This window comes from Loxodonta africana, chromosome 18, assembly GCF_030014295.1.
Source record: "Loxodonta africana isolate mLoxAfr1 chromosome 18, mLoxAfr1.hap2, whole genome shotgun sequence".
NCBI lineage: Eukaryota > Metazoa > Chordata > Mammalia > Proboscidea > Elephantidae > Loxodonta > Loxodonta africana.
The window spans coordinates 44,167,096-44,185,810 of record NC_087359.1 but is presented as its reverse complement, the minus strand read 5'-3'; the positions used below and the strand labels follow the sequence as shown (position 1 = coordinate 44,185,810).

Sequence of the window (18,715 nt, the reverse complement as noted above, 5' to 3'; positions counted from 1 at the left end):
TTGTAGTATCACATTTTCCCTTTTTCTCATAAAACCTTTTCCCATCTGCCTAAATAAGTTCTAATTAGCTTCAGAATAGGGCAAAAAGCAGCTATTACTGATACTTTATAATTTTAAAAGTTAAAATCTTGCTAATTTCAGAGAAGAACACCTGAATTGATGCACAGGCAAACATATGCAGTCAGATGGTCACTGCCAGGTAGGAGAAGAGAGCGTTCCTATTCACAAGTGGTTAGGTTAAAAACCACATAATTACTCAACCAACTTGTAACAGTTGAACATTCATAATTTTGCTGTAAGAATGCTGTGTTGAAAAAAGTTATATATATACATATCTTTCATTATGTTCTTTGCAAAAATTTTAACAAGTGCAATTGTTAGGTCAAAATATATGACCATTAAGAGCCTTTTTTTATTTTAATTTTCAAAAAAAATTTTTCAAATAGGTATTTGTTTTAAATTTTTACTGCGTTTTTGATGAAAGTTTAAATATCAAGTTATATTCCCATTTGACAATTTCTGCACATATTTTTCAGTGACATTAGTTACATTTATTACAATGTGTCAAAATTCTCCTTGTGCTCTGTATTTTACTTCTAGAAGTCTAGTTTCCCTGCTCCCTTATCTTCTCATCCTTGCGTTTGAGTAACTGTTGACTTTTGGTTTTTAAATACAGTATTTCGGTTGAAAATACATAGTTTTTAAGTAGAGCACCAATCTTACAGGTAATATCCTTTATTTTTTGTGCCACTCTGCTATTTCGCCAAAGGGTGATCTCAGGTAATAGGCTTGGTTCTAGGTTTAAAAGAGTCTCTCAGGGTGTTCTCTATTCTCTACTGTTCCAGTTTGTCTGGCTTTTTTGGGGAGGGGGGTAAGAATTTGAGTTCTGCTCCACCTTTTTCTCCCATTCTCTCCGGAACCATCTATCAAACGGACGTTTTAAAAGCTCTTGATATGTACTGCAAAACTGATTCCCAAGAATGCTGTGCCAGGTTATATTCCCACCTGTAGTGGATGAAAGTGTTTGTCTCTAACTTTAATTAGTGGCAGGCCCAGATGGCTCCTAAACTGGAAGGATTTTTAAATGGAAACCTGGCGGTGTAGTGGTTAAGAGCTACGTTTGCTAATCAACAGGTCGGTAGTTCAAATCCACCAGGTTCTCCTTGGGAACTCTATGGGGCAGTTCGACTCTACCCTGTGGGGTTGCTATGAGTTGGAATCAACTTGACAGCAACAGGTTTTTTTTTTTTTTAAATATATGACTAATTTAATAAAAGAAAGTGTACTCTCAAGAGGGGGATTCCTGTCCCTTGCTTCTTTGCTTGGGCATCATTGGGGTCCTTGTGGGTGTAGAAATCTTTGCAACAATTGCTTATACTAATTCCGTGAATCTCTAATGTAAGACTCCACTTATTACAGTTTTACCCTGTCTCTGGTCATGTCTTGGTTCATATCTTTTAAAAAATGCAAACACACAATTTAAAATGTCATGTCTAAGTGTTAGAGTAGAATGAAGGAGGTTTCAGAGGAGCTCGCGCTACCATCTTGATCCTGAAGTCCATTCTTTAACACTGTTGACCTTTTCATAGTCATATACTCGTGTGTGTGTGCGTGTGTGTATGTCTGCACATGTTATATGCGCTATATATTTCTAGTTATAAAAACTTAAATGTAGAGAACTCTCTAGTCAGACTTGGTTTTTGACCTTTGAAAAGCTGTGTGACTCCTTGGTCGTTTTGATATTCGACCAGGTTTTTGTTGGAGTCACTGTTTCAAACCTCAGGTTGGGTGCTGGCTAATGTGTGCTTGCATTCTTAGTATAATGAGGACGCAGCAGTATGAAGGGGGCGTGACAAGTGAGACGGGACCATAGGTGGCTGTGCAGAGTAATGTGGCATTTGGTACAGAAGTTGTTGTGTGGGTGCCCTTTGCATTTAAAGTTTCCTGTATGCCCCAGTGCATGTCGGATACAAAGTGTGCCTATGCTGCTTAATGGACTAAGCCCCACTTGACTTTCTGCTTGACACAGAATCTGTGTGAACCCTGGGGATTTAGACAAGTGGTAGTGACTCAGCAATATCAAGAAAAGAGTAAAAAGAGTCCCTCTACATCCCATTGACCCCTTCAGATTAAAAAAGGGACCCATTAAATGTGCCCTCCTGCCAGGGCTCCCTCTAGTCATTTCCATAATTGCTGCTGTTGTTTAGCAGAGGGAGTAAACGAGTGGGCCTTTGTGCTATCCTTCTGTGTGGTCATACCTGCACTATATCTAGAAAAGTTTTCAGGGATTACCTGTAATTGCTACTGTTTTTGAAGATTCTTACTCTATTTTTATACCCCATTTATAATTTCCATGGGGGTCTTGAAGGAAGATGTCTACACGCGTGCTGCCAACTTAGGAAGTCAATATGTTCTGTTTTCATTAAAGACATCCCGTGGGATATCTAGAGGGATATTATTATGCATTTTATAAAAAAGTCTGCCTCTCTTTGGTTTTGTTATAGAATTATTTTGTCAATGTAGATGTCGATCAAAGATTACAGTTCAAAACAAGTTGTCATTTCAAATAAAGATTAAACTAAGGCATCATGATGATATCAACCATGCAAACACCGATGGAGATCAACATAAGCATCCCCAGGGGTTTCAATACTGACTGAAAATGCTTATTCTGTTTTCCTACTGTTTCACTAGAAGTAATGTAAGAGAGCAGACCAAAGTTTGCTCACGGTTAGCAATCAACAACTGAAAGATGACGACGCAGATATTTAACCACAGTTTCCTGTGGTGATCATGTTCTAACTCAAAATTCATAATTACATTAAATGTTAGATATTAAGAAAAGCTCTTATCTACCATGTTTTCAAATGTATCTAACTTGAAAGAAGCTTTAAAAAAATAATATAAATATAAAATATAAAATTATTTTAAAATTAAAATTAGACAACCATTATTTAGTAAATTTAAATTAATGATTACTTTAAATAAGAATTGTGGTACCAGCACTAGCAGCAGCAGCAGCAACTATTATGGAACATCTTATAATACCAGGTGCTTATCATACTAGGTGTTAGGTACTTTACCCATATCTCATTTAATCCTGTAATTTGGCCATTTAGATATTATGATCCCCACTTTTTATAAGAGGAAACAGGCCCACAGGATGAGATGAAGAGATCCACTTAAGTTGTTATCACCAATTGAAGTGTGCTCTGGGGCACCTCCAGGGAACCTCAGAGTCTCTGTGGAGCACGGTTTACGTGGTTTCACAGCTGTTGCTCAACTCTAGGCTGCTTCTAAGATTCACACACTTCTCCACTGCTAGAGGTATTCCAGGGAGGGCTGGATGGCCATGCTGGCAATGTGTAGAAAGTACTCCTGTTCCCTGTGATTCTACATATTGGGGGATTCTTAGGTTTGGGTTTATAAACACTCTGAAAACGAGTTGGAAATGTGTATAATTGCACATTTCTGGGAAGAGGGCTGTCATCAAATTTCAAAGGAGACCATGATCCAAAGAAGGTTTAGAATTGTGTTCTAGATATTCCTCAAAAAAAAAAAAAAAACCCATTGCTGTCGAGTCCTTAGAACCTTGTTTTAAGCTTTAAGACCCAAGAAATCTTATCCTTCATTTCTAAGGAAATCCCACAGTATAACATCCTTGAAGTAGAGGCAATTACCCAACTGAAAATTTCAAATATTAACTTGAAATAACCAGATTAAAAACAAAAACAAACCAAACCCATTGCCATCAAGTTGATTCCGACTCGTAGCGACCCTATAGGACAGAGTAGAACTGCCCTATAGCACAGAGTAGAACTGCCCTATAGCACAGAGTAGAACTGCCCCATAGAGTTTCCAAGGAGCGCCTGGTGGGCTTGAACTGCTGACCTTTTGTAAAGCAGCTGTAGCATTTAACCACAACGCCACCTGGGTTTCCAATATATCCAGATAGCCACAGCAAATGAAAATGAGGCAGGAGTTGTGGCTTAATTATCTATGTCATGGTAGTAACTGTTTCCCATTACATATGCAGAAAAATCTACAGCTTAAAGAGAAAGAAAAATGAGCTGAGTTTATCTGAATTATCAAACTTAAAAAGATACATCATATGAAGTTATAAAAATTATCTGGAAAATATACCACCATTAGCAGTTATATTTCAAAATAGAAGAACATAGAAATTATTTGTTAATTTTAAACAGCAAAAGCTACATAAAAATCTTGCAACATATAAAACGTGCAGATGGAACTTTTTACTTTTCTTCCAAAGAAGTTCTGCTGAATTTCAAATATGTTCTTCGGATAATCATATTTGACAAATATAAACACTAATGTTAGCAAGGTAATCAAAAGTAATGATGGCAATGCTCACTGGGCTATGTCTGCAGGTGTTTCCCTCCACTGTTCCTACCCCAACTGAAGTCTGATATATAAAATTCTGAGCTTATAGACAACATGTGAAAGTGATTATTCTCATTCTTTCTAGAGCCCACAGAACTTCTTTATATAAAGAGTTCTTATAGGATTTTTGAAATACAATTTGATTTTAAAAATGTAATATACCACCCAACTGCTGTCGAGTTGATTCTGACTCATAGCGACCATATAGGACAGAGTAGAACTGCCCCATAGTTTTCCAAGGAGCACCTGGTAGATTAGAACTGCTGATGTTTTGGTTAGCAGCCATTGCACCTAACCACTACGCCACCAGGGTTTCTAATGATACAAATTTTTAAAAGCATATTCATTGCATAAATTCAGCAAAGACTACTATTAGAGGCTTGGGTTCCAATCCTTCATAACACAGTTGTGAAGTCAAAAGTTAGCCCAAAGCGTCTTTGAATAGTAACTTGAATTAAGCAAAGCCATTTATTACCCATGGCTACACTCAAAATATATTATTTGGGTACTGATTAACATACAAAAATATGTACATCTTAACAATAAATAAACAACATCTGGTATTCAGCATAGGGAGGACTAAGAGTCGCAAACTATAGCGATAAGAGAATGGTACAGGCCAGCACAAATACAATCAGAAGACAGACTGACATGAAGAGACAGAAAGATAATAAAAGACAGCATATGCCATGTATTCATGGATACTTGTAATGATGATATTGAACCATCCCAGCTAAATTAATTTATATTTAATATGCACTAATGTGGCAGAGTAGCCCTGGTGGCGCAGTGTTTAAGAACTATGGCTGCTAACCAAAAGGTCAGCAGTTCAAAGCCACCAGCTGCAACTTGGAAACCCTATGGGGCACTTCTACTGTTCTACAGCATTGCTATGAGTCTGAATCGACTCTATGGGATCCAACAACAACAACAACAATGTGGCAAATGGAGCCCTGGTGGCAAAGTGGTTAAGCATTTGGCTGCTAACCAGAAGGCTGGCAGTTCAAATCTACCATCTGCTCCTTGGAAACCCTATGGGGCAGTTCTACTCTAACCTATAAAAAAAAAAAAAAGGTCGCTATAAGTTTAATGTGGCAGATTATATTCTCCAAAGATGGCCACAATAATAACTCCTGACTCACATGCTTTTCTCTAATGTGACTTTGCTCATCCTCATCCCAGGGCTGGAGCCTAACTTCTTTTCCCTTGAATCTGCATTGATGAACAGAATATGATGTTACTGGTTGTGTGATTTCTCAAGCTGGGTCATAAAAGGCGGTACAGCTTTTGACTTGCTCACTGAATATCTATGCTAGAGCCGTGAGTCACCATGCAAGAAATTTAATTCCCCAGAGACTGCCATGCTGGAGAGGCCACGTATAGGAAAGTGTTGGAGTTAACAACCCCAGCTGAGCTCTCAGCTCAATCAGCTGATGCCATCTTGGACATCCAGCCAAGTAAAAGCATCAGATTATAGCAGCCCCAGCAGACATGTGACAGCAACTGCATGAGAGGCCTCTAGCAAGAGCTGTCCAGCTAAGAACAGTCAACCAACAGGACCATGAGACACAATAATAAATTGTTGTTTTAATCTACTAAGTTTCTGGATGATTTGTTATGCAGCATTTGTAAACAGAGCAGCTAATTAAAGTTTAAACAATTCAAAATATACTTCAGAGTGTTTGCTTTGAGCCAGGAAATGTGGTAGGGCTAGGTGCTTTATATAAATTATATTATTTTATCTTTACAGTGACCTTATTGGGTAGGTATTATCTTGATTCAATAGAAGAGGAAACTTAAAATTATTTTTTAAAAGTACTCTTTAACAATTTTTTTTTTTTTTCATGGCAGCTGCTTCTTGTATTATGAATGCAATGTCTTATGGACTCTAAGGATAATAATTCCATTTTATTTTAAAAACACAATACATTTATCTTCTGGATATTGAATTAACTTAGTTAAAAAAATTTTATTTCTCTTTTTCTGGTATCTGTTATGCAGTTCCTCTCTGGTCCAACATTTGGTGATTTTTGGCTGTTTGTTTGTATTTATAAATGACGATCTACAGCAGAGACTCTAAGTTAGTGTAGCATCACACCCAGGTTGGATTTTTGGAAATCTGTCAAGCATTAGCTATCATCACAGTAATTTGTGGTTGTCTTCAGCTGGGTTCTCTAGAGAAGCAAAACCAGTAATGCATATAAATACATAGAGAGAAATTTACATTAAGGAAACAGCTCACGCGATTGTAGGGATTGGAACGTCCCAAGTCCTTGGATCATGAAAGAGTCTTGTCCAATTCACGGAGCTGCACAAGCTGGTGAACCCAAGATGAGCAGGTTGGGGAGCGGGGATCCCGCTCACAGGTTGTGACAGTTGAGGAATTCCCAAGGTCAGCAGGCAAGACTGCAAGGTTTCTCCTGAGTCACTTAGCTACAGGGGCTGGCGAACCCAAGACAGGCAGGTCGGGGAGCAGGACTCTTGCTCCCAGGCCATGAAGATCACCGAATCCCAAGGTAGACAAGTAAGCTGCTAGCTCAAGTACCAAGAACCAGAGGTCAGACAAGAGACAGCTGCTGGATCCAAAACAAGCCAATAACCTTTGCAAGGTGAGCAGGAAAAAGAAGTAGACGGCAGAAGGTGGAGAGATGAAGGCTGAGGGGGTGGTGAGTGGCCACAGGCCTCACCCCTGCCGGTACCACTCAGCAGATTCCATCATGGGGATGGTCACATATCAAATTTCAATGGGAAAGTGATCACAATGTTATACAACTGCCAAAACACTGAGAATCATGGCCCAGCCAAGTTGACACACAATCTTAACCATCACAGTGGAGCTTGTGACGTTTAGTGGAAGGGTGCCAGGGATGCTAAACACCCTATCATTATAGGATGCATGAGACATTCTGATGCAACAAAGAATTGTCCTGTGTTCTACATGATTTTCAAATATTCTACCAAAGGTTTATTTTGGTTAAAAAAAAAAAAAACAACAAAAAACTTATTTTTGGTTATTTAATTATTTGAGGCTGGAACCTAACTTGATTACAGAAAAACCTAAAATATTTTTCCACAGTTTAATATACATTGAATATCCTACATTTGTAACTACTGGGTAAATTAATGGAACTCTGTATTTTCCTCTGTTCAAAACTTTGCCAAGAACTATACATCATTTCTCACAATCATGCGACCGATGGCAACATGCCTGTTCTATTTAAATTGATAATATGATGCACCTGCATCAGTCTACATTTATTGTTGTCACATGCATGGTAATTCTAAGCATAGGTGCAAGATTCTGACTACTACACGATGTCTTCTAGTGTAGCTGTGCCCAAACACTTACCTCAAACCAAACCAAACCCACTGCCATCAAATTGATGCCGACTCATAGCGACCCTAAAGGACAGAGTAGAACTGCCCCGTAGAGTTTCCGAGGAGCACCTGGAGGATTCGAACTGCTGACCTCTTGGTTAAGAGCCATTGCACTTAATCATTATGCCACCAGGGTTTCCAACACTTACCTACTGACATACATATTATCTTATTACAAATTGATTCCAACTCATAGTGACCCGACAGAACAGAGTAGAACTGCCCCATTGAGTTGTTAGGGTATTTTATTGATTTTCATAAATAACAGGTATAACTTATTGCTGTCGAGTTGATTCTGACTCATAGTGACTCTACAGGACAAGAGTTGAACGGCCCATAGGGTTTCCAAAGAATGGCTGGTGGATTCGAACTGCCAACCTTTTGGTTAGCAGCTGAGCTCTTAACCATAATTAGGTAAATTATCTATAATTTTCATTGCAGGATAATAAATGGTATGTTAGAAAATGGTTATAAAAACAGAGTTGAAATCCATGAAGAGGCAAAAGTGCCTGGAGATAGGAGGAGGGAAGGATGGAAATGTCTAATCATATAAACTTTCCTTAATGATCTCCTTGCCTGTCATGATATTGGAAGTTACTTAGAGCATTACTTTGCTTCTCTGTTTAGTCCAAGGCTGACTCTGGGTGTGTAGAGGGACAGATCACACAGTTCCTTAAGAGAGGTACTCTTTTGGTCCTAGCTAAGGAGTAAATGCCTGAGCCAGCAGCTCTGAGAGTAGGGAAGCGGTTCAGCTACTCCACAGCCTTTTAATTAATTACCCTGTGGACTGCCCTAGGGTCTCTTCCCAGTCTTCCCTGCCTGTGATCCTGGAGTTTTCTTCTAAAGCTCTACTTGCTGAAACAGTGTCTTCTATCCCTCTATTGTTATGGGGTCTTTTGATCAACCGGGTTGAACCTTCGATCTTATTCCGTCTGCTATATATTGTTCAAAAATGCCTCAATGTTGATTTCATCCTTCTAGACTTCCAGTGCTACTGTGGATTTATTTTCATATTTTTCTATCATTTCAAAGAGACTTTGGATGGAAGGAGAGGTAAAGGCATGTTCTCAGTCAGCTATCTTCAGCTGGAAGCCACTGTGAGCATTTTAAAGAAAACAAATATTCTCCCTGACAATTTGTACACTGACAGTTCTATCGATTAGCAGTCAATTAAAGGCAACCGATACTTAAAAAAATTAAATTATCAGACTTGAAATGTTCTTTGTTTTGTTAACTAAATTGTAAAAAAAAAAAAAGGTAAAAAATGCAGAGTACTTACAATCCATATCAAGTATGGCACGAACAGATTTAACAAGTTCCTTAGATTCAAGCACCAGGGTGGCAGGGACATTGCGCCCATTCCTTCCCAGCTGTGTGAGGGAAGTCTGAGAAGCTAACAGAGCTCTTCTTTCACTAAAAGGGAAATAAAGTTGAATGCATTACACAATGAATAATATCTATCTTTGCTAAATCTGGATTCTTAGCAGTTAGAAATTTGTACAAAAATGTATCTATTTTTGGGAACACCGTATTCTTACAGCCATATTATTGTTGTTGTTGTGTGCTGTCTAGTTGATTCCAACTCATAGGAACCCTGTAGGACAGAATAAAACTGCCCCATAAGGTTTTCTAGGCTGTAATCTTTACTGGAGCAGATTGCCAGATCTCTTCTCCTATGGGGTGGCTGGTGGGTTCGAACCACCGACATTTCAGTAAGCAGCTGAGAGTTTAACCACCGCACCACCAGGCCTCCTCTTTTTGCCATAAATGAAGTCATTCACACAAAACATTATATCTGCCTCCAATTCTATATTATAGAATGAATAGGAATATTTTAAAAATTAGGTTGGCTTCATATATAAGGAGTCAGTTACAGAAGGATGGCCCGCCTCCCAAATAAATTAATGGGCTTATTTTGTGAGCGCTTACATTACACTAACATGATGTTTCTTTTCATGTACCTTTTATAAAAATTCAAACTAACCACTTAAACATAAATTATTGAACATTTACTATTACTTCTAGTAATATTAAATATAAATTCAATATGTATATTCACTTCTGAAATGATCTCTTGCGTACTTACATTTGTTGCCCCTAAATATAAAATAGCCTAGTGCTCTTATATCACTTTATTTAAATGAAAATGTTACCTGAAAAAAAATGCATTCTTATATAATTAAGATTGCAAGGTCTTACTGCAAAAAACCATTATGCTAAAACATTTATTTGAAAAGAGACAATTTTAAATTGATGATAAAACCATGATTATTTTACAATCCATCTTCTTAAGCATGACGGTATTAATACATAAAGAGAAACTACATCATCAGTTCTCAAATTCAAATACATAGCCTTTATGCAGAATGACCAAGACCAATATCCACTACAGAAGATACTGTATATTAAAAAGACTGAAACGTATTGTACTAGTGTTTAACCTTATAAGAGTTGGTGAAAATTTGCTTAAGGTAGCTTTTTAAAGTTGCCTTTTTCCATGAAGCAGTTTAAGGCAAAGGCAGGCTCTGGCTTCTAAACAATCATTTTTGACGCCAAAACTTTGGAATTATTGGTCAAGGTCACAAGGAGATCAGGGGGAGGGAGGAGATACCTAATCCATATAAGGAGTATCCGACTGTGAGTATTTTAACATCCTTATTGAGAAGAATCATCATGGAATACACATAATCATATTCTAAACAGAATGGATAATAATAATAAATTTATTTCTTAGTTACAAGAAATAAAATATATTAAATGAGCTTAAAAATGAGCAACTATAGACAGTTCAGAAAATGTTATATGGAAACCTACAATATAATAAGAATACCACGAATCATCTTTTATTGAACTGTTGTTTTCACAGTAAAGGGTATAGTTTTTTTATGTTTCTGCCAAATGTACATTGCTAGAAGTAGGAAACGTATCAAGAACTAGTGGCAGCTACTATAAGATGAAGAAAAAATTACTTTGAACATGCATACACAGGAATCTTTCTTTTGTTTATGTCTTTCAACACGTATCAGAATGACCGTTAACATGTGGTTTGAAGTAAATAAATCTTATTAGTATATCTGTAGCTCCTAGAAGTAGAAATCTGAAACAGGCTGTGAATAATAAAGAAATCAAGATGTATTTCCTAAATATATTTTTTTATTAAATCTGCTGAATGATAAAAATGAAAGAAATTCATTGTATGAACATGTTTTGCAAAATTCTGTTTGCCTTAACAACTGATCTGCTGAGTTGACCATGACGTTTAGCAGTGAACCCGAGACTAGCAACTTTTATTCATACACGGTATGCTTACTTTAAGGAGCCCTGATGGCGCAGTCATTAAGTGCTCAGCTGTTAACTGAAAGGTTGGCAGTTGGAACCCACCAGCCACTCCGTGGGAGAAAGATGTTACAGTCTGTTTCCATAAAGATTATAGCCTTGGAAACCCTATGGGGCAGCTCTACTCTGTTCTATAGGAACGCTTTGAGTTGGAATTAACTTGACAGCACCCAATAACAAAGATACGCTTAAAGAACTTCAAGTTAATCTCACATTTACAGAATTCCTGAGAAAGACTGATAGATGATTCCTATCTCCATTTTAATGATAAAGGACTGAATTGTTGTTAGTTGCCTTCCCATCCATTCTGCCTCATGGCGACCCCATGTGTGCAGAGTAAAACTGTTCTGTGGGGTTTTCAAGGCTGGGACCTTTCGGAAGCAGATCACCAGGCCTGCCTTCCTAGGTACCTCTGGGTGGTTTGATCTGCTAACCTTTCAGCTAGTAGTCAAGTGCTTGACTGTTTGTGCCATCCAGGGACTCCTAGAGGACTGAGTAAATGTTACAATTCTGACTCATGGTAACCCCAAGTGTGTCAGAATAGAATGGGGCTCCATAGGGTTTTCAATGGCTGATTTTTGGAAGTAGATTGCCAGGTCTTTCTTTTGAGTCACCTCTGGGTATACTGAAACCTTCAACCTTTCAATTACCAGCTGAGCACATTACCTCTTTGTACTACCCAGGGACTCTATAAGGTTAATGACTGCTTAAATACCCCCAAATATTCTTTGCAGAGATGGGACAAAAAACAACGTGTCCTTGCACCTATTTTCACAAGATACTAAACAATGACTCCAATAGGATATGTAGCATCTTAAGATTATTTAAGATATTCTAGTATTTTAATCATAACAATACAATGAATAATTTAATCAGTGGTCATACTCTACAGAAAGCACTTAAATATTCTTACCTTAAATTTGATAAGGAAGCAGAATTATCAGAAAATACTTCTTGAACAGCCTAGTGACAAACAAGGTAGTGAAGGAGATAGGTAAATTTGATGGTTTTTAAAAATGTCTTTTTTTTGCTTAATTAATATTTACAACCCCCATGTTCCAACTGATTAAACAAGTGTTTCTGTTATGTGAGGAAAAATAAAAATCAATTATACTAACATGTAATTTATGCAGGAATATAATACATGCAGACATATTTCTTTAAGGGGTAAATATTTATTGAATAATATTTACATAGTATCAAGATTTTTAGGAGAATATTCACTAAAACCAAACATCAACACCAAACAATAGTTTAGCTTAACTAGTAAAGAATGTCTGCCTTGAGCATTGTGCTCTTTTAAGAACTATCTATACGGGATCAAACACAACAGCAACTCAAATATTAGACAGGAAACTTAAGGGGCGGTGAGTTTATGTTAACAGGGGAGGAACAACTCAAAGAAGGGTGAGAATGGTTGTACAACTTGAAGAGTATAATCAAAGTCACTGAATTGTACATGTAGAAATTGTTGAATTGGTATATGTTCTGCTGTGTATATTCTCAACAATAAAAAATATAAAATAAATTAATAAAAATTCCCCAAACATAGTGAATATTTGGGATCATGTTACCCTGTTTCTGTTATTTCTCTAAATAATCTTCTTAATGTTAGCTGGTCTATTCATTACCTATATAATTTTAAATCTGACAGTAGGTCAGCATTGCAATTGTGAGCCCAGGGAATGTTTCGTTAGTCACAAAAGAGTGTGGCATTTATCTATATGCCAGCTGCCTATATATTTCTTAAAAATGAACAAAGCATAATGATAACAAGAAAATTTACCTCTACGAAATGAAGAAGTTTTTCAGTGGATGCCTCAAAAGTTTTACAAGCCATTTCTGATTTTCGCAATTGGCAGTCAAGTACTGCAATTCTCTTTCTTAAATCCTGAACACTTTCCTGGAAAGAGGTATCAAAAGACGCATCTAACACATTTCTTCAATTTTACAACAGTGAGTCCTATTTTCAGTTTTTATTAACTAATATTCAATATTACCGTATCATTTATTTTCTCTCTTACTCTACGTATCTTCTGATTATGGGGGAGGGGCACTTAACCACTTGAATATTTACAAGTTAAAATGCATAGGTATATTGCAAGTTTCATGAGATAAGCTACCCACTCAAAAAAAAACCAACTGCCGTCACATCAATTCTGACCCATAGCAACCCTATAGGGCAGAGTAGAACTGCTCCATAGCGTTTCCAAGGCTGTAAATCTTTACAGAAGCAGACTGCCAGATCTTTCTCCCATGGAGCGGCTGGTGGATTTGATTGGCTGTTCAGTTAGCAGCCGAGCACTTTAACTACTGTGCCACAAGGGCTCCTTAGATAAGCTATATAACTTTCTGTCAGCATCTGGTATGCCATGCTGCCAAAAACAAAACAAAACCATAAGAATCAATAAAAGCTAGAGAAGCCAACTATTACTTTATTGATTCTTATAGTAAAACATATTTTAATTAATTTATGAGTTTTTTTTTTTTGGCAACACAGTATACCAGATGTTGATAGAAACTCTTACCACAAGAGAACAATTGTAAATGCTGGAGATACACATTTACGTTTAACGTAATATAATCTAATGTAGGCCTGAGTTGGCAGGAAACTAAGGGAATTCCACAGAGAAGAGCAACAGCAATGCAGGGCGAGCCCAGTGAGGTAAGACAGCACTGCAGCCTAATTGGCTCTGAGTGTATATGTTGATCCCTGTTGGCCTACAGCTTTGAGTTTCACCAGGAGCGAATGGCAAACAGGGAACCTTTAATGGGTAAAAGAGGAAGAAATAAATAAGAGAGGCAAACAGTGATTTGATTTTGGCTCTGGTAGAGTTTTTTTTAGAGTGGGTAAAAAAAAGTCTCCCCCGAATAATTCCTAAGCACAGGCCCCAACTCATGCAGATTTGGGGCAAAAACTTACATTATCTGTGTGGCCAGAAAATCCACATGTTGAAAGTTTAGTTTAAACATAAAAAAAGCCCCAGGCTAATAGAAGCAAACACAAAACTTCTTGGGAGAAATATATCCTAAACTCAGATCTTAAAGAATTCCCATATATACAAAGTGTCAAAGAATATGACCTTACAATAAAAACAAAAACAAAACAAACAAACAAAAATACCTAAACATATGAGGAAATAAGCTACCATGAATGAAAGTCAGCTGATGGGAACAAATTACAGGATCATACCTATCAAGATAGCACATATTGGAGAGATCTGATATAGAATTTCAAGTATGTTTAATATTTAAAAAAAAAGAGGAAATTGCAAGTAAATAAAAGGACAAGTAACTATCAAAATTGATCCAGATTATACAAAATATCAATTTCTTGAAAAATAAAAATATAATCATAATTAAATTAGAAACTCAATTTATGGGTTTAACATCACATTAGGTAGAGTTGAAAAGAGCACAGGTGAAATGGAAGACAGAGGTAAAGAAACTCGTCATAATGGAGCACAAATACAAAAATTGAAAATACGAAAATGAAGAGATAAAAAAGAGACAGTAAGAGGAAGATCTAGCATACATCTAATATGAATTACAAAAAAGATTCTAGAAAGAACGAAACAGCAATAGCTCAGGATAATAGCTTAGGGTTTTCCAGAAATGGCAAAAGACACTCACTGCTCCTCAAATTTAGAAAGCCCAATAAATCCCAAGCAACATGAACAAAAATAAATCCACACATGACTCATCAGAGTCAAAATGCTGAACATCAAAGACAAAGACATCTTAAAGTCAGGTAGAAAGAAACAACAGATTTTCTACAAACAAATGATAGATTGATAGCGGACATCACAACCACTGAATAAAAACAGTGAAAGGAATGAGATATCAACCTAACATTCTAGATGTAGCAAAGACATATTTGAAGATCACAGGTTCAAAAAAGATGTTTTTCAGACAAACAAAAACAGAGAAAATTTATTACCAGCAGATCCTTACTAAATGAATTTTTAAAGGATTACTTCAGGAAAAAAAAGAAATGATCCTAGTAAGAAGATCGGAAATACAAGAAGGAATGTTGAGCCCAGAAAATGGTAAAAGATAGGGCCTATCTAAACAAATGTTTACTGGCAAAACAAATAGTAATAGTAACTAATACATAAGGTCAAAAATCAAGAACTAAAATACTCACAGAAATAGAAATTAAGTAAGGGGGGGAAAATTGGAGTTATTATGTGTTTACAACATTTTGAAGAAGGGGGAAGATACTAATTTTGTAATTTAAGTTAAAATAGAACGTTAAAATTTCTCGGATAATCATTAAAAATTAGAAACAAGTTGGTAAATAGGTAAAATTAAACAATATACTGTTAAGGGATATATACACAGGTAGTAATATTATCAAGAAAATAATTAACAGTAAATATAATAAGGTGGTTATCTTTGAGAGTAAAGGAAACCAGCTGCTGTCTAGTCTATTCCAACTCATGGTGACCCTGTAGAACTGCCCCACAGGGTTTCCAAGGCTGTAATCTTTACAGAAGCAGATTGCCACATCTTTCTCTTGCAGAGTAGCTGGTGGGTTCGAACTGCCAACCTTTTGGTTAGCAACTGAGCACTTTAACCACTGCACCACCACGGCTCCTTGGGGTAAACGTTGTTGTCCTCAGGTGCTGTTGGGGTATTTCCGATTCATAGTGGCCCTATGTACAACAGAACAAAACACTGCCCAAGTTTCTAAGGAGCATTCTGGTTGTACTTCTTCCAAGACAGATTTGTTTGTTCTTCTGGTAGTCCATATTCTTCACCAATACCATAATTTGCAGGCTTCAATTCTTCTTCGGTCTTCCTTGTTCATTGTCCAGCATTGGAATGCATATGAAGTGACTGAAAACACTATGGCTTGAATCAGGTGCACCCTAGTCCTTAAAGTGACATCTTTGCTTTTTTAACTCTTTAAAGAGGTCTTTCGTAGCAGATTTGCCCAATAAAATGCACCATTTGATTTCTTGAGTGCTGCTTCCATAGGTGTTGATTGTGGATCCAAGTAAAATAAAATCCTTGATATCTTCAATTTTTTCTCCATTTTTCATGATGTTGCTTATTGGTCCTGTTGTGAGGATTTTTGTCTTCTTTATTTTAAGGTGTAATCCACACTGAAGGCTGTAGTCTTTGATCTTCATTAGTAAGTGCTTTGAGTCCTCTTGACCTTCAGGAAGCAAGGCTGGGTCTTTTGCATATCACAGGTTGTTAATGAGTCTTCCTTCAATCCTGATGCTGTGCTCTTCCTCATAGTCCAGTTTCTTGGATTATTTGCTCAGCACACAGATTGAATAAGTATGGTGAAAAGATATAACCCTGACACACACCTTTCTTTAAACCATGCAGTATTCCCTTGTTCTGTCTAAATGGCTGCCTCTTAGTCTATGTCCAGGTTCCTTATAAGCCAATTAAAGGTTATGGAATTCCCATTCTTTGCAATGTTATCCATAAATTGTTATGATCCACATAGTCAAATGCCTTTGCATAGTCAATAAAACACAAGTAAACATCTTTCTGGTATCCTTTGCTTTCAGCCAAGATCCATCTGACATCAACAATGATATCCCTTGTTCCAAGTCCTCTTCTGGATCCAGCTTGAACTTCTAGCAGTTGCCCGATGATGTACTGCTGTAACCGCTTTTGAATGATCTTCAGCAAAATTTTACTTGTGTGTGTTATTAATGATATTGTTCGATAACTGCTGCATTTTGTTGGATCACCTTTCTTTGGAATGAGTACAGATATGGGCCTCTTCCAGTCGGATGGCCAGGAAGCTGTCTTCCAAATTTCTTGACATAGATGAGTGAGCTCCCCCAGCATTGCAGTTGTTTGTTGAAACATCTCACTTGATATTCATTCAATTCCTGGAGCCTTGTTTTTTGCCAATACCTTCCGTGCAGCTTGGACTTCTTCCTTTAGTACCATCGGTTCTTGATCATATGCTACCTCCTAAAATGGTTGAACGTCAACCGATTCTTTTTGGTACAGTGACTCTGTGTATTCCTTCCAGTTTCTTTTGATGCTTCCTCTGTCATTTAATATTTTCCTCTAGAATCCTTCAAGAAGAAGGTAAAAAAGAGGGGTGCAATTGGGAAGGAACATTGTGGGCCTTCAAAGATATTGGTAATATTTTATTTTACAAGATGGATGTGTATTTAAAAAAGGTAAATATGTTAATAAATAGATGAGGGAAAAATTTTAAACTAAAAATAAAAACAATGTAAGAAAAAGAACTGCATCTTAAAAATTAATATTTGAATCTTAATCTTGTTACATCTTGGTCAACATCTCCCTTTAAACTATCTTAAACAATTAAAAAGTTTCCCTTCTGTTTCCCTACTCGTACTGGGTTTAGAAAATGTTGAGGTCCAAATAGCAAAACATATAGTTACTTCTGTAGGATCCGAAGCCCGCAAGGTATTTATTAAACTCATTACATCTCAGATGCTTTATGTGTCTTTTTTCATTTAATCTTGAGAACAACATCTAATGTATCTTATTTGGGGAAAAAAAGGTATTTCCAGAGACAGCTCAATGGCTTAGCTTAGGATGTTGTTGAGAAGAATGACATGAAACCCCCATTATGCCGAAAAAGAGAAGAACTAAATTGATTGTAGTAATCATATTACCAGACAAAAATGTTTCTCGCTAGGAACAGGAAGAGAGAATTGTAAATAATCTAAATTAAAGAAAAAAAAAATTGAACAAATTCACATGAACACCTTGAAAGTTATAGTATCTAAAAAGAAGGTATTCTTAAAGATGTTGACTTTTCCTCCAAAAGTAACTTAATTATTGAAAAAAGTACTTTCAATATTCCCCAATTATTTTCAGAATCAGGTTAAATTACTCATGTAACAAAATCACATATCACTGTTTTCAGAATGTAAATGCTGGGTCAAAAACAATAAATGCACGTAGTGTTCCTAAATCTTGCTGCTTTCTCAAGTAGTATGTTTTGTCTTGGCCTTGTGATATTATCAAAGAGTGATAGAAACATGGGCCTTCTTTTGGAGTTGGTTTAAATGGACAGATTTAAACAAAAATACCTTAATGTCTCCCAAGAGCTAACCAATGAAAATTTCAGATTTTGTCCTATATTTTGTTTTTCTAAAACTTGTTTCATTTCCACATAGTACATTTAAAGTATTTAACTGTTTTACTTTTAAATCAAATAACTGTAAATTATTAAAAATTGTTTTATGTTCTTTTGAAATATGACACTATGAAAGACAAAAACACCTATTGTGTTTATAAGTAAAAAATCTCTACAAAGTTATAAAATATCAGTTTAAATTATTCAATATTCTACCTTATATCAGTGAAGTAAAAATGTATATCTATTATAGTTTTTGAGGAATATTCAATGAATATAGCATGTATTCTATGAATAAAAATATTGGTTCATTTTGCCTTCTGAAAAGCATTCAGGATTTTGCTATTGAAACTGGAAAAATGCACAAAGCCCAAAAAACAACAAACATTAAATTCTAACTCGGTTTCTCCCCATTAATTATTTTGGGCATGGGGTAAAAATTATTTAATTTTCACACGTCCGTAAGTGCTCTAATCAAAGAGCAAAACCCATCCCTAGATTCTC

General features: G+C 36.4%; 1 protein-coding gene across 8 annotated transcripts in view; it reads right to left on the bottom strand.

The window, feature by feature from the left end:
* The window catches only part of STXBP4 (syntaxin binding protein 4), a 200,433-nt gene that overhangs the window by 83,270 nt on the left and 98,448 nt on the right, over positions 1–18,715 (bottom strand). For all 8 annotated transcript variants that reach the window (XM_064271257.1, XM_023553563.2, XM_003414609.4 and 5 more), the window contains 3 exons: positions 12,905–13,021; positions 12,032–12,081; positions 9,062–9,195 (listed from right to left, as the gene is read on the bottom strand). In XM_064271257.1, the coding sequence (XP_064127327.1) occupies positions 9,062–9,195; positions 12,032–12,081; positions 12,905–13,021 (301 nt within the window). The remainder of the gene's footprint in view (positions 1–9,061; positions 9,196–12,031; positions 12,082–12,904; positions 13,022–18,715) is intronic.